Below are 21,272 nucleotides of genomic sequence, written 5' to 3'. Positions count from 1 at the left end.
AATTTATTCTCATGATTGGGACCTTTTTAAAAAAATATTCTTCCAGCTCTTTTGATTTCATTTACAATAACTATTAAAAATTTATAAATTCATTTAGCTACATAAATACATTCATACAAAAACACATAAAAAAAGAAAAAAATATATTTAATTTATTCTCATGATTGGGACCTGTTAAAAATATTCTTCCAGCTCTTTTTATTTAATTTTCATTTAATTATCATTCCTATTTCGCTGTTTTTAGGGTGGCATTAAAAATTATTGGGAGTTCGAAAGTTCGGGAGCAAGGGAACAAAGGGGCGGGCCTAAGAGTGCACTGCTGCAGCACGCTTCTCTCCTCCTCTCATTCTCGCTGAGAGAGCCCACAGATCCAGACTGATCAATTGGAGACTCGTCCAACTTGTTTTTTTCGTGCCTATTTGCCTGAAGAAGACCCAACTGGGTCGAAACGTCGCGGAAGGCACGTTTTTTTTCTGCTTTTTCATCTTTTTTACGAATTTTCTTTGACATTTATTTGAATTTATTTCTCGTTTTTTTCATATTTTCTTTTATCTTAACCTTACTATTTGGTATTATACTTAAAAAAAACATACAACTAGCTCATCCAGAGCACCATGACGTCCACCATACCGTGGACTGAAGTTCGACGCGGCCGGGATGCCGGCTGTCGTCAACAGACAGCACCGCGTCCGGGACGGGGGGCTGTCCGCGGGATGGACCGTACCCCGCCGGTCTCCTCATGGGGACAGGCGCCACCCGTACGCTCTCACCACAAACCGGGCCCTCTTGTCAGCTAAGGGGATGTGATGGAAGGCCTCCAAGTGCTTGTCCAGCCGGCACATGTTGCCCTTTTTGCAGATCGGGCACTGGAGCTTGGAGGTTGTCCTGCGAGACACAAGACTTGTCAGGAGGTGGCATGCATGGTCAGAGGGTGAGGAGATGCTGAGCCACTTACCTGGCATTGCCCCACTTTATCAGGAGCGCCAACTCCTCCTTGTTGGGCACATAGTGGGTAATGCGGAGGTGATGCCTGAGGTTTGAATAGCGGTGGAAACACATCCCACAAAGCTTCTCCAGCTGGTGGGGTGGGACCACACAAAATCAGGAGGGAAGCCTAGCAGGAGGTCCTAAAGAATGTTCTGCACACTTACCATCCCTGGTGCTGTTCTACAACTGTGGATGAAAGTGAAAACATTTTATAAAAACACTGAGGTTGCAATTTGTTCACTGGGCCAGAATTCAATTTATTATACTCAGATTTACATCTATTCAACAGCTTCCATTAAATAGATCCAATTCTGGAAGCTTCCAGATTTACATCTATTCAACAGCCAGCTAGCTAGCTCGCTAGCCCGTGGTCCTCGGAGCCAGCAGGCCCATCAACAATCGAGAAGTCACCGAGCTAGCTCGCAAGCTAGCCCATGGTCTTTGGAGCCAGCAGGCCCGTCAACAACCAACACACCAAGCCAAAATTCTCCAAAACTTACCTCTGTCCACAATGACTTTTTCCTTTCCTTTGGTCCATCACCTTCCTTCTCCCAAGCTTCCACTCCTCCGTGTGCTGCTTCTCATCCACGTGCTGCTCATTGTCTGTGTGCTGCTGCTCTTCCGTGTGCAATGTGTCACTTTCTCTCACTTCCGGTTTTAACAGCTCGCTCCATTTGCTGGAAAGGAGATGCGTCAGCGGCAACCCCTGTCGGTCAGAGGTCTAATAGAAAAATACGAGCCACCATCCAGTGAATTATAAACCAAGAAATATATATATCTTTTTTTTTTATTTTTTCAGCTATTCTACCTGAAAAAACATGGAAATAAAACAAAAAAGGACTAAAAGTCTAAAAAATTACAAAGAATCTGGGCCCCGTCCCTCTCTCCCATGCAAAGTCAATGGAGAGACAGATCCTTCCACATTTCAATCTATTTGACTGCCATCCAAATCCACAACTTCCACTTTTAACAACAAAATGTACAAAAATACAAGACATGTCCAGCTATTTATGAACCTTTTTTTAATTGTTGGCATTTTTGAACATGCCCAACATGCACGGGTGTGGGCATGCAGGCGCCATCCACCCTGCCTTACAAAGAACAAGTTTGTTTTCTTTCAGTCATTCTCCCCTAAAAACATGTTTTAAAAAAAGACTAATAATACAAAAATAAAATAAAGAAAAGGGAGAGAGTAAACAATGTGCAGTAGCGCAGGAATTTAGTGGTGCTGGCTCCCAGAAAGGCCCTCCTCTTCCTCCTCCTCTTTGCGACTCCAGGGGACTGGGGTCCTTGGTCGCCGAGGAGTAACCTGCGGGCCCTGTTCTGAGTCACAACCCGAGCCAAGTGGAGGGCGGTCCTCTGAGGCTTGAACTTGGGTTTCTTTGGAGGACTTCTCATCCTTAACCAGGTCGTCATCGGGAGCCTTGGCTGGGGCCTTGGCTGAGGCCCTAAGCAGCTTCGGCAACAGGCTGGTCTCACGTTGGAGGACAGGTGGTCCGAGTTCCTCCTTTCCCTCTTCCAAGCTGGCCTCCTGAGTTTGGAGAAGGCAAGCTGGGGGGCACTGGATCGGTGGCGTCGCTGTCGCCGCAGTCCTTGCCTCCGTCACCCGGCACAGCAACCACATCAACCAGTTCCATGCCTGCTTTGTCCAGAGTGCCCTCCGTGCGCGTCCTGTGCAAGGTGCACTTAACCTATAAATTCAAATCTGGAATTTTTCCACATTTGGATTTATGCAGCAGGCACGCTAGCTAGCAAAGTAGCTAGGTGGCACTCAAAAATACAGGCGGAACATGAAAATAGGACAAAAACTCACCTTGCACGGTGTACACAGCACACTCAAACTTGTTGCCCGTGGTGGAAGGAATGTTGGAGGCAGTGGTGTGGCGTGTTCTGCGTCTTCGGCTCCTGACCTGCTGCCTGATTTGCTGCCTTTGGCTGAACATGTGCTCGGCTGAGTGACAGAGGAAGTGCTTCCTTGCACCAGGATGTGACCCCACCTGCCTGCAGAGAGGTTACGCAGATGCGCCACCTGCTGGTTGGAGGTCAGACCGGTCACTCCATTGGGCTTAACTGCAACATGGCGGAGACTAATGGGGTGGTGTGGGAGGGTGCCTGAGCCACTGCCCATCCCCCGGCCCCTAACTCTGCACCCAGATTTGTATCTATCTAGCACCCCATTCATATAGATTCAAATCTGGAACACATCGCCCATCCCCCACCCTGGCTGCTCAGTCACATCATTTGACTCTTCTGAAGTCTTCTCACCACGCGGGGACTGAGACGCACTCGTTCCCAGGACGGCACCCCTTCCTCACAGGTCTTCATGTGGGGGCCCCTCGAGCCCAAAGTCATTGACCATGGGCCTCGACTGCCCTCTTGCACCAAGCTATGGCCCCCCAAAAGGTGGGCTCTAGACAGATTTGGCGCACCCTGTCACCCGGCTCGAGGTCAGCGGGGCCCCGGGTCCTGTCCATTCTCAACCCCCTTGGGGGGCACTACCATGGCCCGGGACCCCACGGCCCCAGGCCCCTCCACTGAGGTTCTGCCGACCCCAATTTTAGAGTCACCATCTTGGCCCCGGGGCCACGGCCAAGGCCAGGGCCACAGAGGACCCCTGGGCCACTGTCCGAAAACACTTGCCCCATCCACAAACTCAACTCCCCCACCGAGCTACGGGGCCCGCAAATTTGCGCTCTGGCAAAAGGTTGGCGCCCCCTAGCTCCCGAACAAAGGCCTGTGGGGCCCCCATTTTTGCACATTCTCCACCACCTCTTGGGGCCCTTTTGGGATCCCCAGACCAACGGTGACTGGGGCCAAACTCACACCAGCAATGCCCAATGGCGCTGTCCCCATCCAAAATGTCCCCTCCTGCACCGAGCCATGGCCCTGCAAAGTCGCCATTTTGGCCAACTTTGGCGACCCCTGGTGCCAAAACCGTAGGCCCTAGCTGAAAATTTTTTCACATTCCGGACCTTACGGAGGGGCCCTTCGAGGGCCCACACCGTGAAGAGCCCTAACCACCGATCAATTTTTCGCTAGGGACCCCTGGGGTCCTTTTCACCACAAAGTGGATTCTGCGGGGCCACATGAGTCTACAGAACTCAGCTGCTCGTGTGCTGACGAAGACCAGAGGGCAGGCCCACATTGCACCGGTTTCAGAATCACTGCATTGGCTCCCCGTGTGTTTCAGGATCAATTTTAAGGTTCTCTTATTGGTTTTTAAATGTCTTAATGGTCTTGGGCCTTCTTATCTTTCAGATTTGCTTTTACCTTATGAACCCTCGCGGCCCCTGAGGTCTTCCGGTACTGGCCTCCTGACTGTACCTAAAGTCAGGACACATACTCACGGAGAGGCAGCTTTCCAGTGGTATGGTCCTCGTCTGTGGAACAGCCTGCCAGAGGAGCTCAGGGCTGCAGAGAACGTTAATGTTTTTAAGAGCAGGCTCAAGACCCACCTTTTTAATTTAGCTTTTACTTTATATTTATTCATTTTATTTTTATTTATTTTATTCCCCTAGCCTATTTATTTTTCTATGTTAACCCATTTGTTATTTATTCTATGCTTTTATTCTATTAATAATATTTTTAGGTTATTTCTCCAGTGTTTCCTCGGAGGGGGCTTTCTGCACCGGGGGCTTTCATCGGCTGTGGCTGCTGCGGCTCTGTCCTGCGGGTTCTCAGTCTAGTTGGGTGGCTCCTGTGCCTCTCACTTGGCCGTGTGCCCTGGGTTGGTGTCCTGGCGGTCGTGGCCTGTGAGCAGCTCCCGGTGCAGACGGCTCCCTGTGATAGTGTTTCCTTACCTGGCTCATCTGTGCTCAACCTCACATTAGTCTTTTATTATGTGCAAGTATATGTGTGTGTATGTGTATGCTTGCTTGTACATACTGGTATGTGAGAGGACGCGGGGAGGGAGGGGCTTGTGTGTGTGTGGGGGGGGGGGGGGGGGTATTGTTTTAACCATGGAAAGCACTTTGGGTTGCATTTATGTATGAAAAGTGCTCCATAAATAAAGACTGATTGATTGATTGAACCCCCACCCCCCCCCACCCCCCCCAAAAAAAACCCTGAAAAAAAAAACATTTTATATTTCAACCCCAAGCTCTCATTCCTTGGTGTCTGTGTGCCTGGAGGTGGGGCCTCCAAGCACACTGCTGACCCAAGTTTAGGGTCATCACCACTTAGGTCATCACCACTTAGCTACAGCAAGCTTAAAGAGGGATCTCCACTGTAACATTGTGGTTAAAACTCCTGTACAATATCATAACCTCCAAGCCCTTTTGGGGCTTATGATGAGAGGGGGGGAAATCTGCTGGCACCCTTTAGGTGTGTCACTAAATTATTAAAGCCATATTTTATTTAATTATAAAGATAATTTAAATATAACAAAAAAAGTAATGTTTGTATGTAATGTCTTCCCCATTTTAACAGCCCAGATGAGAGATGAATGAGGGAGAGGAATGTCCAACACAAAAACATTGACTGTGAATTACATTCTGCTGCCTCGGTGACAGAACTTCCATTTTGTTTTCTTTACAAACCCAATTGGCCATGAGACACGCTCTGGGGTGTGAGTAACCTCGACAGGGCCTTTATTGGGTGAGGGAGAGACTGGCCTCTGGAGGACAGTCCGGAGGGCTGTAATGCAGGTGGCGTGGCCGGCTGAAGCGCTGGACGGGATCTGGGCACCGGCATGGGACACTGAGGTGCTGGAGGTGACACCGAAGGCGTGGGCAGTGGTGTAAGCCAGACAACTGGGACACGGATGAACCTTGGACTGGACGATTGACTGACCCCAGGCAAAGCATGCCCTTTTTGGCGTCAGCAAACATGTCAGGAGCACCTGGAAGGTCAAGGTACCAAAGTTTGGCAGTTACCAGAACAACAATTCTCTACTGTTATCTGGACCAGTTTGGGATACGGTCCAGCCATGCTGTTGTAATAAGCCTTGGTGGTAAGGTGCATCTCCATAAATGTGTCATCATAACTAACTAGGTCTGCTGGGCATGGTGGTCAGATCGTTCTGTTACGGTGCAGTGAAGGTGAGGACCCAATAGCAGGACTCAGGCTGGGAGGAGGGAGACTCATGCAGTCTCAAGTCTAAGTTTTAATGAAAGAACCAAGAAACTCAAGGACCACACAACAGGGAAATACCACAAGGATCTGACAAACACTGACTTAAACCATGGGGTACATAACAGGAACACAATTAATGAGATGCAGGTGGAGTGAATTAACAATGAGAACCAGGCGAGCTAACGAGCAGCAAAATAAAACAGAATGCAACAACCTATGCATTACCTTTGACTCCGTACTTAATGGGCTTATTCATGGGGAGTCAGCAAGATAAACTCCAATCCACAAGACATGTTTTTCTTAGTAACAAAACTTTCATAGCTTGGACCTTATGAAGACATATTTATTTGTATTCACACAGGTTTTTATAGCATTTATATCACGTAGATGGTCTTCACTAACACTGATTTGCGAACAAATTAAATCATGTTCTGTTTTAAGAGTCACAGTACAGTCTAGAATGTGTACCTTTGTGTTTAATAACATACATTGCATATTGGGTTCAACAAACATTCCATCCATTCACTTCAAATAAAAATAGAGGGCTAGGTTTAAGACATTTTGATTGGCTCAGACATTTTCCCTTTTGGAGATATTCTTTATCAGCTTGAGATAGTAAATTCCTTAAATATTTTAAGTTTCATGCTAGGTGTGCACTACATTTTTTAAAGTGAAAGTGAAAGAATTATTAATATTCTTTAAAAGAAAGAAATACTTTTCACACAAAGACCTATCATCAACCTTACTCAGTAATGGTACAGAAAGCATTAACAATGACTTGAGATTAACAGTAATGGTCTGAAAACCAATAAATTCACATGTTTGATGTTACACTCAACAACACTTAAATAAATACAACACAGCACTACAGTTTCTGGTATATTCCACAACAAAGCAACATGATCATTACAACATAGAGCAGAGGTCCCCAACCCAGGTCCTCCAGGCCCACTATCTCGTAGGTCTTAGATGTCTCCCTGCTGTAACACATCAGATTCAAATTAAACTGTTCTCTGACAAGTGCTGCACAAGTCTGCTAATGAGCAGGGAGACATCTGAGACCTGCAGGACTGTGGGCCTGGAGGACCAGGGTTGGGGACCTTTGACATCGAGGGTGTAAAGTACATTTAGCCTTATTTGGAGTTGGTTTGTTTCTTTTCAAACAACTCAAATCTCTTCCTAAGTTAATGTGTAGAGATTGCAAACGTTCCAATCAACCATATATCTTTTTTCATTGAAACAAAACTTCACATCATGTTTATTTTGATTTATTAATCAGATATGCAGGAAATCCAGCAGTATTACAATGACTTTTAGCAGAATTTATTTGTCACCAAGGTGTCATGTTGTCATATGCAGTTGCAACAGGTTGCAAATGGGTTGGCTACATGCTGACTGCATTGCTTACACAGATTACATCATATTACACATATTTTTGTCTTCCACCAAAAGAACTTCTCACTCCAAACGCTGGGTAAAGTTTTCAGGGAAAAGTCCTCTTTGAGCACTAATTCCTAGGGTTAACCAATCACTTTCTTTCATCCCTGTAAGCCAGCCAGCATCCTGAGACAAAATGTAAAATTAATATGGCATCAAAAGCATAAAATACTTAATCAGATTAAAGTCACTTTCTGCATAAGATCCATGACTTCTAATTATTAAACTTTTACATGCCACAAAGTGTACTCACCTGATCCTCCACTGAAGCTGTGGGAACCACCAAAACAACATCACCTCTCTTTAGTTCAAGCTCGTCTGAATTTGCAGCCTCAAAGTCATGCATGGTCTCCACCTACAAGATAAAAAAAATGTCTGCATTACATCCATCAGCACACAAGCGAATATGTGAAATTAAACTTGAATTAGCTGCTTTGAATAATTGTTTCAGCAATGAGCCCAACCTTGTAAAGAAAGTCAACAGGAAGTCCTGAAACTCCCCCTGATGGAGTCATATGTTTGATGCTTTGGCTTTCAGTTGCCACACCATTGTCACTGATGGTGGTAGGAGATATGATGTCACCATCCCGATCATCATCGCCTTCATTACTCGAGGCAGGTTCAATCACAACAGAAGGTATGGGCATGTTCTCCTGCAGACAGAAGTCCCCATTTGACTGATAAATATAGCTGACATATAACAGAAAAATTAATCTGAATTCACTGACCACATTTTGATATGATTCAAGTCTCAATTTTACAGAGAAAAAAAACTCAAATAGGTGATCTGTGGCTAAAAGTATATTTAGAAATAAAAGTCTTAGGTGAAATAACTGTTCATCTATGTAATGGCAGAGTGAAAATGTTCACTGTGCCTAAGCAGGGAAGCCCAGACTTCCCTTTCCCTGGTCACATTTGCCAGCCTGCCAAGGGGATCCTGGGTCATTACCAGGCCAGCCAAAAGATGTAGTCCACCCAGCGTGTCTTGGGTCTTCCCCGGGGCCTATTTCCAGTGGGATGTGCCCGGAACACCTCACCAGGTAGGCATCCAGGAGGCATCCTGACCAGATTCCCGAGCCATCTCATCTGGCTCCTCTCGATGTGGAGGAGCAGCGACTCTACTCTGAGCCCCTCCCGGATCACCGAGCTTCTCACCCTATCTCTAAGGGAGAGCCCGGCCACCCTGCGGAGGAAACTCATTTCGGCCGCTTGTATTCGCGGTCTTGTTCTTTCGGTCACTACCCACAGCTCGTGACCATAGGTGAAGGTAGGAACGTAGATAGACCAGTAAATCCAGAGCTTTGCCTTTTGGCTCAGCTCCTTCTTCACCACGACAGACCGATGCAGAGTCCACATCACTGCAGACGCTGCACCGATCCACCTGTCTATCTCCAGCGCCATCCTTCCCTCACTTGTGAACAAGACCCCGAGATACGTGAACTCCTCCACTTGGGGCAGGACCCTATTGCCGACCTGGAGAAGGCACTCCACCCTTCTCCAGCTGAGAACCATGGTCTCGGAATTGGAGGTGCTGATTCTCATCTCAGCAGCTTCACTCTCGGCTGCGAATCACTCCAGTGAGAGCTGAAGATCACGGACCGACGAAGCCAACAGAACCACATCATCTGCAAATAGCAGAGACCCAGTCCAACCCTCACTGGAAATCAATCTGACTAACAGCTGATTATGTGAACCAAGCTCTGGCACCGGTTGTACAGGGACCAGTATAAGCCAGTGAACCCCTGAAAGAAGTGCCCTGGGGAACATGGTCAAACGCCTTTTCCCTAGTCCGAAAAAAATAATGTACACTGGTTGGGCAAACTCCCATGCCCCTTTCAAGACCCTGACGAAGGTGAAGAATAGCATAAATTAGGTTTCTAGAAGCAGTTATACATATATATATATATATATATATATACACACGTGTGTGTGTGTATACATATGTATATGTGTGTGTATACATATGTATATATATATATATATATATATATACATTTATGTGTGTGTGTGTGTACATACATATATATAAATTAATCTAGGATCAGTTTTGTTATGATTTATATACTTTTTATAGTTACCGTTAAAGATGTTTTGGTCTCTTCAGGATGAGGAATCTGTTGACAGAGGGATAATTGTTAAAGTTGTTTAACATTATTTTAAATGAACACTGCTGGCAAAGTGTTCATAAGAAACCATGCTGGACATGGGAGGGGTTTGGCAAAGTCACCCAAAAGAACTTTGCTTTTGGCTTTTGTGGCAGCTGAAGAAGGGTACGTAGGGCCTTTCCCTGGTTTTGTTTGGTCTTGGTTGAAAACTACTAACCTAATTTGGGAATATTGTTGAGGACTGGAAACAGGACTGTGAAGGTCTCCTTAATTCAGCCCACATGTCTTCCATAGAGGAAGCAGAATAGGAGGAATTAAAGAAGGATGTTCCCATAACACTGACAGAGGTTGGCAAGGTAGTTCGAAACCTTTGTGATAGAAAGGCACCTGGGACAGCTAAGATTCACCTCCATATGCTGAATGATGTGGCAGACCATGATGGTAGTCTCCATGAGTGTGCTTAATTCAAGAGCGCTCACACTACTCAGCTTCCCCAAGAAAGTTTATTCCAGAGTGTTGGAAAAGAAGCTCTGTGAAGAGACTTGTCTCAGATTCACTTCAGGATTTTATCCCTGCTTTCTGCACATGATACGTTACTGTTCCTCATCCACACACTGGATCAGTTTACAACTGAGTGTGAAGTTGCCAGGGTGAAAATCAGCTCCTCTAAATCTGAGACTCTGGTTCTCAACAAAAAAGATGGATTGCAACCTCTAAGTTAGAGAAGCATCTCGGTTTTATGTGCAGGAATTTCAAGTATCTCAGGATCTTGTTCACGAGTGATGGCAAATTTGAACAAGAGACTGGCAGTATGACTGGTATTTTATCAAGAGTAATGTAAAGAGGGAGCAGAGCTGGCCCATCTTTATTCCAACCCTTGTCTATGGTCATGAGATTTGGGTAATAATAAGATTGCAGATATAAGCAGCTGAAGTAAATCTTAGGGTTAGAGTGGAGAGCTTGCTCGTAGAGCTGCTGCTTCTTTGCATGGCATAAAATATAAAAATTGTCATTTTTGGGGGGGAAAAAAATACAGAAGACAACAATAAAGAATCATACCTCACCAAGCTCTGCCCTCTCAGAGTCTTGACTTCCAACTAAAGCCTTTGGACAGAAAATTCAATTACCATCAGGATGACACTAACAAACTTACTGGCAAGTATTAAGCAGCAGAAATTAACATTTGAATATGATGATGATGATGAGGGTGCTGCTAATCACTGTGATGACAAACATACTGATGATAATGAAGGTTACAGTGATGATGAAGATACTGATGATAATGAAGGCTGCAGTGATGATGAAGATACTGATGATAATGAAGGCTACAGTGATGATGAAGATACTGATGATCATGCTATTGATGATGAAGACACTGATAATGATGTAGGTACTGATGATAATGAATAGACAGCAGCACCTACTGATGCAGTGGCTCAGTGCTCTCCATTTAAGCAAAGTATTCCTAAGTGTGTGTTAGTATTACTTCTAGTTTTATAGACTGTCTGTCAGACAAGCTCTGCTTATAGCCAGCTATACTTTATAGTGAGAGAAGTGTGACAAGGGAGTTTCTCCACTTTCACCATTTTCATGAATGCCAGTTTTGGCCTGTGGGCTGCCAGTTGCCAACCACTGGCCTACAGGAATGATGTGGAGTGGCTAACTAAGGAGATCATGGTGGATTTCCGACAGAAAAACAGCATCCAGCCTTTCACCGTCAACGGGGTCTGTGTAGAAAGGGTCTCAGACTTCCACTTCCTAGGTGTCTGTAATAACCTGACCTGGGGGGTGCACAGTGCCTAGCTCACTAAGAAGACTACTTCCTAAGAGTTCCTAAGAAGAGCAACATCCCAGAGAAACTACTGGTGTCCTTCTACCGCTGCACAGTGGACAGTATTCTTACATAATGGGCATGTGGTTCTCGAGCTGCACAGTGGAAAAATTCTTTTTACCCCTTGGCCATCTCCAGACTTAATGCTCTAAGCTGTAACAATATTGTTCCATTAAGAACAGATGATTTATTTATTTATTTTTTTGTACCACTTAAACCAATTAGGGGTCGCAGAGAAGCTGGAGCCTATCCCAGCAATTAACAGGCGAGAGGCAGGAACACCTGGACAGGTCGCCAGTCCATCACAGATGATAAAGATGAAAATGAGGGACTGATGATTGAAAATATTGATAATGAAGATACTGATGATTATGATGACACTGACTCCATCATAATCATCAACTGAACAGTAGAACTGCTGAGTTCATCAACTCACAGGTGCATTCTCCTCCTTCAGACTCTCTGAGCTTTTTACTTCCTCTTCATCAGCAGGAGGATCTTCAGGTTCTTTGACCTCACCAGCTGAAAGAGATAGAGCTTCCTCCATCTCTTTTTCAACAGGTGAGATTAGCGAGTCCTCATCAACTGGAATGAATGGAGGTTCCTCCATCTCTTTTTCCATAGGTGGGATCAGTGAGTCCTCACCAGCTGGGGCAGATTGGCTTTCATGCTCCTCTCCTCCAGTAGAGGGCTCTTGAGGTTTATTTTGCAACTCAGCTATCTCTGTAGGACCAGGAATTTGTGCCTCTGGTGCTTCAGGAGATTCATTTGATTCATGGCTTACTTTGTTCTTTGGAAAAGAAACATCTGATCAGTTCTAGAGCAGTACAGATAATTCACTGTGATTCCCTACAGCCATACAAGAAGCCCATTGTAAGTGTAACCCTAGCCTAAAATCAACTCTTGTCTTCCTGCCATGACCCATTAATGTCATAAACTATCTCACACTTCCTAAAGACAAGTTGTTGCTTGTAATACAGATGGTATAAGAACAGTTACAGTATACATGCAGAAGACTATGATAGCACAATGAAGCAAAGCTGAAAACAGACCAAAACTATATAAGATGTTTGATGCTCTGCTTAAATACAATAAATATTAAAAGATATCCAAATGCATTGTAAGGCAAACTAGATCAAAACAGTCACATAAATATGAACAAAAACTTACCATATTATCAAAATCAGCAAAAAAGGATGGGGCAGCAGCATCCTTCGAGTGGGAAAGTGGGGAAAAAGAGCTCCATCAATAGATAAAAGGCAACAATCTAAATACCTTTGAGGATGTGATATAGAGATCATGACACTAGCAATGGAAACAGGAGAGACAGTTTACATACATCAAATCTTCTGAGACTGTGTTGGCCTTGCTGTCTACATTCTGCTATGACCCCTTTCTGCTCATGATATTTTTACTTATAGCTGCTCACACAGAAATGTCTCAGAAAGTAAATCATATTACTGAAAATAATAGAAATTTAAAATATTTAACTTGAAAAATGAAACAAAACAAACTTCCTGTGACCTGATCTGGGCTGAAACTTTGAAACAAAAAGATAAGACTAATACTATGATCAGAAGCGCTGAAACACTCCTAAGAAAGGCACATTTCAATGGGTGGTATGGATTAGAGATAACTATCATAACAATTAATCTAAGTATACTGAAAAAGAAATTACCTGTGAAAATCCATTGAATTCACCAGCCACCTAGGTTAAATTTGAGAAACACAAACCTTTATTAGAAGCCTTCAGATGACAAACTGGATTGAATATGAAATGAGTAAAGGTATGAGGGGAATAAACAGATGAGGTAAAAAGACAGGAGAGGAGGGAGGAGCTCAGACTGGGATCCGGGGTTGTTTCTGAGTCTGTGTGAGGGCAGAAGACAGGAAAAGGATTTCTTCATTGATATCTAATCTACTCTATGCTAATCTATCATACTGAAGGAAGGTGGAAGGTAGGTACCTCTTCCTTTTGTGTATCTAGCTCTTGGTACAACTTTCCAAATCTCCGGTTTGCAGCCTCATCTTCGGACATGTCTGAGTTTTCTGGTTCTTTGTGAACGCGAGGCTTGTTAACTTCATTATTTCCCCCTGCTGCCATTCCACACATGGAGTTTGGTTGAGTGACAGAAGAGTTGAAGCCATGGCTCTCATTAACTTCTTGCTTTGATGCAGTATTGGTAACAGGACCCCCAGCTCCTGAGGATGCTGCTGGGAAGCTGTTGGCATAAGGATCTGCATCCCACCCATTTCCTCCATCCCCAGTAACAAAAACTCCTCCTTCCCTCGAAGTCTGAGGAAAGGGATCAACTTCAAAACCACCTCCTTTATCTCCAAACTGGGTTTCAGCCACCTGATCTGAAGGGTCAAACGCACCTGGACCCTGTGTTTCAGCAAAAGGATCTGAATCAAACGCACCTGGACCCTGTGTTTCAGCAAAAGGATCTGAATCAAACGCACCTGGACCCTGTGTTTCAGCAAAAGGATCTGAATCAAACGCACCTGGACCCTGTATTTCAGCCAAAGGATCTGAATCAAACGCACCTGGACCCTGTGTTTCAGCAAAAGGACCTGAATCAAACGCACCTGAACCCTGTGTTTCAGCAAAAGGATCTGAATCAAACGCACCTGGACCCTGTGTTTCAGCAAAAGGATCTGAATCAAACGCACCTGAACCCTGTGTTTCAGCAAAAGGATCTGAATCAAACGCACCTGGACCCTGTGTTTCAGCCAAAGGATCTGAATCAAACGCACCTGGACCCTGTGTTTCAGTGAAAGGATCTGAATCAAACGCACCCGGACCCTGTGTTTCAGTAAAAAGATCTGAATCAAACGCACCCGGACCCTGTGTTTCAGTAAAAAGATCTGAATCAAACGCACTTGGACCCTGTGTTTCAGTGAAAGGATCTGAATCAAATGCACCTGGACCCTGTGTTTCAGTAAAAAGATCTGAATCAAACGCACTTGGACCCTGTGTTTCAGTAAAAAGATCTGAATCAAACGCACTTGGACCCTGTGTTTCAGTAAAAAGATCTGAATCAAACGCACTTGGACCCTGTGTTTCAGTGAAAGGATCTGAATCAAATGCACCTGGACCCTGTGTTTCAGTAAAAAGATCTGAATCAAATGCACCTGGACCCTGTGTTTCAGCCAAAGGGTCTGAATCAAACGCACCTGGACCCTGTGTTTCAGTAAAAGGATCTGAATCAAACGCACCTGGACCCTGTGTTTCAGTAAAAGGGTCTGAATCAAACGCACCTGAACCCTGTGTTTCAGCAAAAGGATCTGAATCAAATGCACCTGGACCCTGTGTTTCAGCCAGTGTTTCTGTTCCAGAAGACCAAACTCTTTTTTCTCCTTCATTTACAGAATAATCTGATCTCAGGCCAGTTTGTTTTCCTGGATTAACTGGGACGTCTCCAACAGACTGGGGTGAAAGCGGTTCTACTGTGTGAGGATGATATGCTGCTCTACTTTCAGCCCCACCTCCTAACTCCTCTGAGGGCGTTAGGGTTATTGTGGGACGATCATCATATGACAGTTCATCGTCGGCACTTATCCAACCTCCCCCCTGACCAACATCACCCCATTCTTCAGCAGTCTCATACTCAGATCCAGACCCATCTAGAGACCTGGAACATTTGTCCACTCTGTCTTCTGTGCTGTCCTCAATCTCGTCACCATACTCATTGGTGAAAATAAGTCCTGGTGTAGACTTCCTGCGGCCTTCCCGTCCCATTCTTTCACTGCCTGTCTCTGCCTGCCCAGTCTTGTCTTCATCAAACTTAGTTTCAATGGGATGAAGGTTAGGGTTAGTTTGAGATCCCCAGCTGCTAACCTCATCTTCAGCTGCTGTGGACTCACTGTCTTGAGTAGTTGTTGTATCTTCACCTGGCTGCAAACCCTCAGCCTGGGGCCAGCCTTGAGTCCCACCCTGATCCCCTTCCAGCCCTGCAGCAGGAGGCTCAGGGGCACCAGGAGGTTTAGCTGTTGAAGCATCTCCATTTGCTGGCACTGAACCAAAGTCAGCAGACCAGTCAGCGACGAAGCCAGCTTCTGCACCCTGCTTGGGAAAAGCAGGAAAGTGGATGATTAAAAATGGATTCCCCCTAATCCATCCTCCCCCTAATGCCTCATTCACACCAGGTATGATCATGTTCAGATCTATTAATGTCACCCCTTTACTTTGCAAAGATCAAAAAAATGCGACAATCTTGCACTCCCCAATTTCTTAGTATATTATTGGGCTTCTAATATCCAATAATGTTTCATGTGGTATAACCACCCTAAAACTAGTTTGTGTCAGATGGAATCACGGTCATATGACAGCGTATCATTAGCATCTCTGATTCGTGCCCCTGTTAGCTCCTATCCTTACACTTCTAATCCAGTCATTTTAAACACTATAAAAATCTGGACACACTTCAGGTGCGAATTTAAACTCTCCTCCACTGCTGATGCCCATTTGTGACAACTATTCTTACCTGTTGACCCAGCTTTTGCTTTATGGAGGGACAAAGGTATATTTTGCTTAAAACAAAACAAACAAAACTTATTTAGTGAACAGAAAGTACTTTGTGTCCGTAGGTAAATTTACATCTGTGCAGACAAGAATTACATGTGGAGTTCCCCAAGGTTACATACTGGGGCCTCTTCTTTTTAACATCTACATGCTCCCACTGGCACAGGTTATAAAGAATAACATTAGTTACCATAGCTACGCAGATGACACACAGGTATATATTAAAATCTCACCAGGAGACAGAGGCCCCGTACAGGCTCCTGGTAAATGCACTGAGGAAATTAATGACTGGATGTGTCTGAACTTTCTTCAGTTAAACAAAAACTAAATTACGGTGATGGTCTTTGGAGCCAAAGAGAAATGATTAAAGGTCACCACGGAGCTTCAGTCTATACACCTAAAACCCACCAACCAGCCCAGAAATCTGGGTGTAGTGATGGACTCAGACCCTAACTTTGAGAAACACATGTAGGGAACCACAAAGTCAGCCTACTATCACCTTAAGAACATATCAAGGGTAAAAGATGTGATGTCTCAGCAGGACCTGGAAAAACTAGTCCAGCTTCCATCTTTAGTTGGTTGATTATTGTAACAGAGTTTTTACAGGTTCCACCTAAAACATCAGTCAGACACCTGCAGCTGATCCAGAACTCTGCTGTTCCAGTCCTCACTAAGACCAAGAAAGTGGACCACATCAGTCCAGCTCTGAGGTCTTTACACTGGCTGCCGGTCCATCAGAGGATAGACTTTAAAGTTCTGCTGCTGGTCTAGAAAGCTCTGAATGGTTTAGGACCAACATAAATCAGAGACCTCTTGACCCAGTATGAATGATAAATGGTCTGTACTTATATAGAGCGTTTTACATGTACGTCACATTTACCCATTCACACACACATTCACACACAGATGGCAGAAGCTACCATGCAAGGCGATGACCACAACCCATCAGGAGCAATTTGGGGTTTGGTATATTGCTCAGGGACACCTCAACATGAGCTCAACTGGGCCGGGACCAAACCAGCAACCCTTGGTTGCCACTGAGCTACGCCGCCCAAATGAACCTACCAGAACCCTTAGGTCATCTGGATCCAGTTTCTTATCAGTTCCAGAGTCAGAACCAGACATGGAGAAGCTGCATTCAGCTTCTATGCTCCACATGTCTGGAACAAACTCCCAGAAAGCAAATGTGGCGTACACCAGGACTAACAGGCTTTTAGACATAACATATCTAGTTTTGGTAGATTCACTGATTTGTATTCAAAATGCTACTTGAATTTCAAACTTTGAATAAACCTTGGATAAAAAAAATCTTGGATCCAAGATGTTTGTCAAATAGTTATGTTTTTGTGTAAACAATAATGGGTTAACATAGAATTTAGGGATTTTATATATACATACATACACACACACACATACATACATACATATATATATATATATATATATATATATATATATATATATATATATATATATGTGGTTAGGGTTATATATAGTTGTTCTGAATCATGGATCTCCATCATGGACCATGTAACATGCAGGACTACTCTGAACATGGTCTCCAAGCAAAATGGGACTGTTTATGTATTCTGCCTGTCATCAGTGTTTCTCTGCTTCAACACATGTGGCTGAAGTTAATGTTTTGTTAAAAGGTTTCAAAGAACTTAAAGTGAAAGGGTTGAGGGCATTTTTCTTTTATACTGGGTGTGTTGGAGAAGAGAAGCATCTGAACCAGGTGGATGTCCAGCTTTAAATGAACATGTACTTACAGGTTGAGCAGGTTGGGAGTTCGCCTAAAAAAAAAGGGGGGGGTATTTCATTTTTATTATCATTTTAACTTTATTTTCAAAAAAAAAAAAAACTTTTTGCTGTTGCATTACATCAACTTTATTTACAACCCCAACTCCATAAGAATTGGGGCACCTAGTAAAATCAAAGTTAAAGGAGAATGAAGCCAGATTTTATTCCCAGAAGGACATAAACAACTTATTAGATGATGAAACTGAGAAGTTTTACCATTTCATGGAAAATATGAGCTCATTGTGAATCTGATGTAAGCTACCATTGTGGCCTCTGCAGCCTTCCATGCCATTGTGTGCTGGGAGAAAGACACTAAACAAACTGTATGAGAGCTGGTTCTGTCCTGGGCTGCTCACTGGACTCCATCAAGGAGGTGGCTGACAAATGGAGGTTGGCCAAGCTAACATCCATCAAGGACACCTCTCAGCTGTAGTGGCTCTGAGCAGCTCGTGCAGTGTGAGGTTGCTCCACCCCCAGAGTAGGCAAGAGGTCATTCCTTCCTACAACCATCAGACTGTATAACAGTCCATATAACACCCAATGTACACCTCCGTTCCTGTCAAGCCCTCACCATGCCTAATTTTACTTGTGTAGAACTCAAAGAATCAGCCCCAAACAAGTCCACTTAGTAGTCCCCCGTTTATATGTCTTGTACCGACCAAGGTATCCAGATAAGGGGTTGTCATGGTAATGGTGAAGTAGCTGCTGTCGGAGGGAGAATGGGATCTAAATCTGATACAGAATTTTGTTAGGTAACTGGAGAACAATGTACACCTTGTCTTCCACGACAGTAAATCTGTTTGTGGGACTTTCAGCAACGTCCCGTTTCCATGATTTTTTCATCCAGGTTTCCACCTCGGGGTCCTCCTGTTGAGCACTCCGAATGTCCTCGTCTGTAATCAACAGGTGTTTAGATCAGTCACTGGAAGGTGGCAGGGGCATTTTCATGGCTTTCCTCCTCCATTTAGACTTGCCAATATTCACCACACCATTCTCACACCATATTCACTTGTTGTGAATATGGTGTGAGAACACTTGTACAGCCTTAAGTGTTGGTGCAAATGTCTGAGTTGTCTTGGAGTTGCCTTAACAGGGTTTTTTTTTCTTTTCCAAAGTAATCCAGGCTATTACATGTGACAGTTTCCAGAAGATCGTGGCTTGCGGGAGGAGAAAGTTAATCTGTTGGAGCGACAGAAGAAAAGAAAGCAAGACGTGGAGGTGATCCATCATTGGGTTTTAAAGCAGAAGCTCGTAAGAACTGATACTGGTGCTTCTTGTTTGTTTTAAACCACTGTTTTCAGACATCAAACTGTAGGCCAGAGAGGAAAATGAAGTCAAGTCCTGCCACTGTAGGAAAAGCTAGGCTCAGGGCTGACAGGATCACACAGGGTACTGTCACAGTCTTTTACCCTTTAAGGCCTGACCCATGAAAAAATTGTAAGAAAAGTCAAATTTTAAAATATGAAGTCTTTATTTGGCCCTGTAACAAAAGAAAAATCCAAATTTGTTTTGGGGGGGGGGAGATCTACCATTTATTACCATGTAATATATAAAAAATATTATAATGTGGTTTTCTGCTCCTGGGTATCTATTAGGGGACAGAAGACAAGTATCAGATTGTGTTCAACAGGATTCTGAGCAAAGTTTATACCATAAATTGAAGCAAAATGTCTCAGAAACTGTATGTGACAAATATGTCACCTCGGGTTCTTATGGGTTAAGGTAAGGGTTAGTTCATTCTATCCAAACGGCTGTCGTCCATCTATTAAATACAAAGGTCCTCTTGTCCAGGGCTTCAGCACATCCTGGTGGCCTTTTACACCTGACCAAATATTTTCATTTATCAGGGTATGATAAATATGATGAGCCTGTATCTGGGATTACAGTACCTTTCCAGTGACCATTGGTGCCTCACTCTGCTCCTCCCCCTCTCTAAATGAGGACGAAGTCTCTAAACTTCTAGTCAACTCAAAACCCACAACCTGTCCTCTTGATCCTGTTCCCTCTGACATCCTGCAGAGCATTTTACCTACAATCAAACCTGCAGTAACCCATATTATCACCTCCTTTCTTAAATCCGGTGTCTTTCCCTCTGCCTTCAAGCAAGCTCAGGTTCCACCGCTGCTGAAGAAACCCACACTCAACCCAGCCGAAGGTTGGAAACTACCGGCCGGTCTCACTGCTTCCATTCATGTCTAAACTACTAGAGCGTGCCGTCTTCAGTCAGGTTTCACAGTTCCTCCAAGACAACAACCTGTTAGATCCATATCAGTCTGGCTATAGGTAAGGCCGCTCTACTGAAACTGCTCTCCTGTCAGTTACTGATTCCCTACGGGTTGCCAGATCCGCTGGTCAATCCTCAGTCCTTATACTGCTGGACCTGTCTGCTGCCTTTGACACGGTCAACCATCATATACTGTTCTCCACACTCTCGGAACTTGGCATCTCAGGATCTGTCCTCTCGTGGTTTATGTCCTACCTCACAGGAAGATCCTTCAAAGTATCTTGGTGAGGGGGCATGTCCAGATCACATGGGCTGACAACAGGGGTGCCTCAGGGCTCGGTGCTTGGCCCTCTTCTCTTTTCACTATACACCTCCTCACTCGGTGCATCATTAGCTCTCATGGTTTCTCCTACCACCGCTATGCAGATGACACTCAGCTTTTCCTTTCTTTCCCACCTGACGACACAACTGTCTCAATGTGAATATCAGCATGTTGCTGATATCTCTGCATGGATGAAGGATCGCCACCTTCAGCTAAATCTGTCCAAGACCGAGCTTATTGTCTTTCCAGCCAATCCTTCCTTACCTCCACAGATAAGCGTGCAGCTTGACTCCATCATGTTTGTGCCTACATTCTCTAACAGGAATCATGGTCATGGTAGACAACCAGCTGACCTTTAAGGACCATGTTGCCTCGGTTGCCTGGTCTTTCCGATTTGCTCTCTACAACATCAGGAGGATCAGACCCTACCTGACTGAACACACGGCCCAGCTCCTGGTCCAGGCTCTGGTCATTTCACGCATTGACTACTGCAACTCCTTATTGGCTGGCCTGCCTGCATGCTCAGTTAAACCTCTGCAGATGATCCAGAACGCAGCAGCACGTCTGGTCTTCAACCAGCCCAAAAGAGCTCATGTCACTCCGCTGCTAATCGCTTTCCACTGGCTTCCAATTGCAGCGCATCAGATTCAAAGCTCTGTTTCTGGCTTACAAAACAATAACCCAAACGGCTCCGGTCTACCTCCACTCCTTAATCCAGAGCTACACTCCCTCTCCACAGTTACGCTCTGCCAGTGAAAAACGCCTAGTGCTCCCACCACAAGGTGGCGCCACATCAGTAGCTAGACTCTTCTCCTCTGTTGTTCCCCAGTGGTGGAACGATCTACCAAACTCCGTCCGATCTGCAGAGTCCTTATTCACTTTTAAAAGCAAGTTAAAGACTTAGTTGTTTAAGGAGCATTTCCACAGGCCAAAATATTAATAAGTAATTTTAAGTTTAAGTTAAGTAA

The 21,272-nt window shown here is 44.6% G+C and overlaps 2 protein-coding genes and 1 long non-coding RNA gene across 7 annotated transcripts in view; 1 reads left to right on the top strand and 2 right to left on the bottom strand.

Moving 5' to 3' along the window:
• Positions 1-737: 737 nt before the first annotated feature.
• LOC121645026 lies at positions 738-2,930 on the bottom strand. The gene is made up of 6 exons (XM_041993298.1): positions 2,815-2,930; positions 2,467-2,658; positions 1,488-1,664; positions 1,152-1,173; positions 956-1,077; positions 738-885 (listed from the first exon to the last, which is right to left on the bottom strand). Exons 1-6 carry the CDS (start codon positions 2,928-2,930, stop codon positions 738-740), a joined length of 777 nt encoding a protein of 258 aa, XP_041849232.1.
• On the top strand, positions 2,928-17,621 carry LOC121644485. Its single transcript, XR_006011281.1, has 3 exons — positions 2,928-3,038; positions 4,674-4,677; positions 17,611-17,621. It is a non-coding gene; the product is annotated as an uncharacterized LOC121644485 (long non-coding RNA).
• amph (amphiphysin) overlaps positions 6,386-21,272 on the bottom strand; it is a 37,896-nt gene continuing 23,009 nt past the window's right edge. For 2 of the 5 annotated variants that reach the window (XM_041992447.1, XM_041992444.1), the window contains exons 14-23: positions 17,728-17,751; positions 15,275-15,502; positions 13,112-13,141; positions 12,604-12,645; positions 11,870-12,223; positions 10,662-10,706; positions 9,576-9,611; positions 7,962-8,150; positions 7,751-7,852; positions 6,386-7,623 (exon numbers count right to left, since the gene is read on the bottom strand). In XM_041992447.1, the coding sequence (XP_041848381.1) occupies positions 7,519-7,623; positions 7,751-7,852; positions 7,962-8,150; positions 9,576-9,611; positions 10,662-10,706; positions 11,870-12,223; positions 12,604-12,645; positions 13,112-13,141; positions 15,275-15,502; positions 17,728-17,751 (1,155 nt within the window). In that variant the 3' untranslated portion in view covers positions 6,386-7,518. The remainder of the gene's footprint in view (positions 7,624-7,750; positions 7,853-7,961; positions 8,151-9,575; positions 9,612-10,661; positions 10,707-11,869; positions 12,224-12,603; positions 12,646-13,111; positions 13,142-15,274; positions 15,503-17,727; positions 17,752-21,272) is intronic. The other 3 variants (XM_041992446.1, XM_041992448.1, XM_041992449.1) reach the window with 3 other exon arrangements.

This window comes from Melanotaenia boesemani, chromosome 8 (genome assembly GCF_017639745.1).
Source record: "Melanotaenia boesemani isolate fMelBoe1 chromosome 8, fMelBoe1.pri, whole genome shotgun sequence".
In the NCBI taxonomy this organism is placed as follows: domain Eukaryota; kingdom Metazoa; phylum Chordata; class Actinopteri; order Atheriniformes; family Melanotaeniidae; genus Melanotaenia; species Melanotaenia boesemani.
The sequence above is the reverse complement of the archived record's forward strand: the minus strand, read 5'-3'. Positions and strand labels throughout refer to the sequence as shown.

Excerpts from the sequence above, each read along its gene's own strand:
- LOC121645026 (XM_041993298.1), bottom strand. The coding sequence starts at position 2,930 with ATGTTCAGCCAAAGGCAGCAAATCAGGCAGCAGGTCAGGAGCCGAAGA. Across the intron at positions 1,665-2,466 it reads CGGACCACCTGTCCTCCAAC|CAAATGGAGCGAGCTGTTAA; the intron begins GTGAGACCAGCC and ends TCTCCTTTCCAG. Across the intron at positions 1,078-1,151 it reads GTAGAACAGCACCAGGGATG|CTGGAGAAGCTTTGTGGGAT; the intron begins GTAAGTGTGCAG and ends CCACCCCACCAG.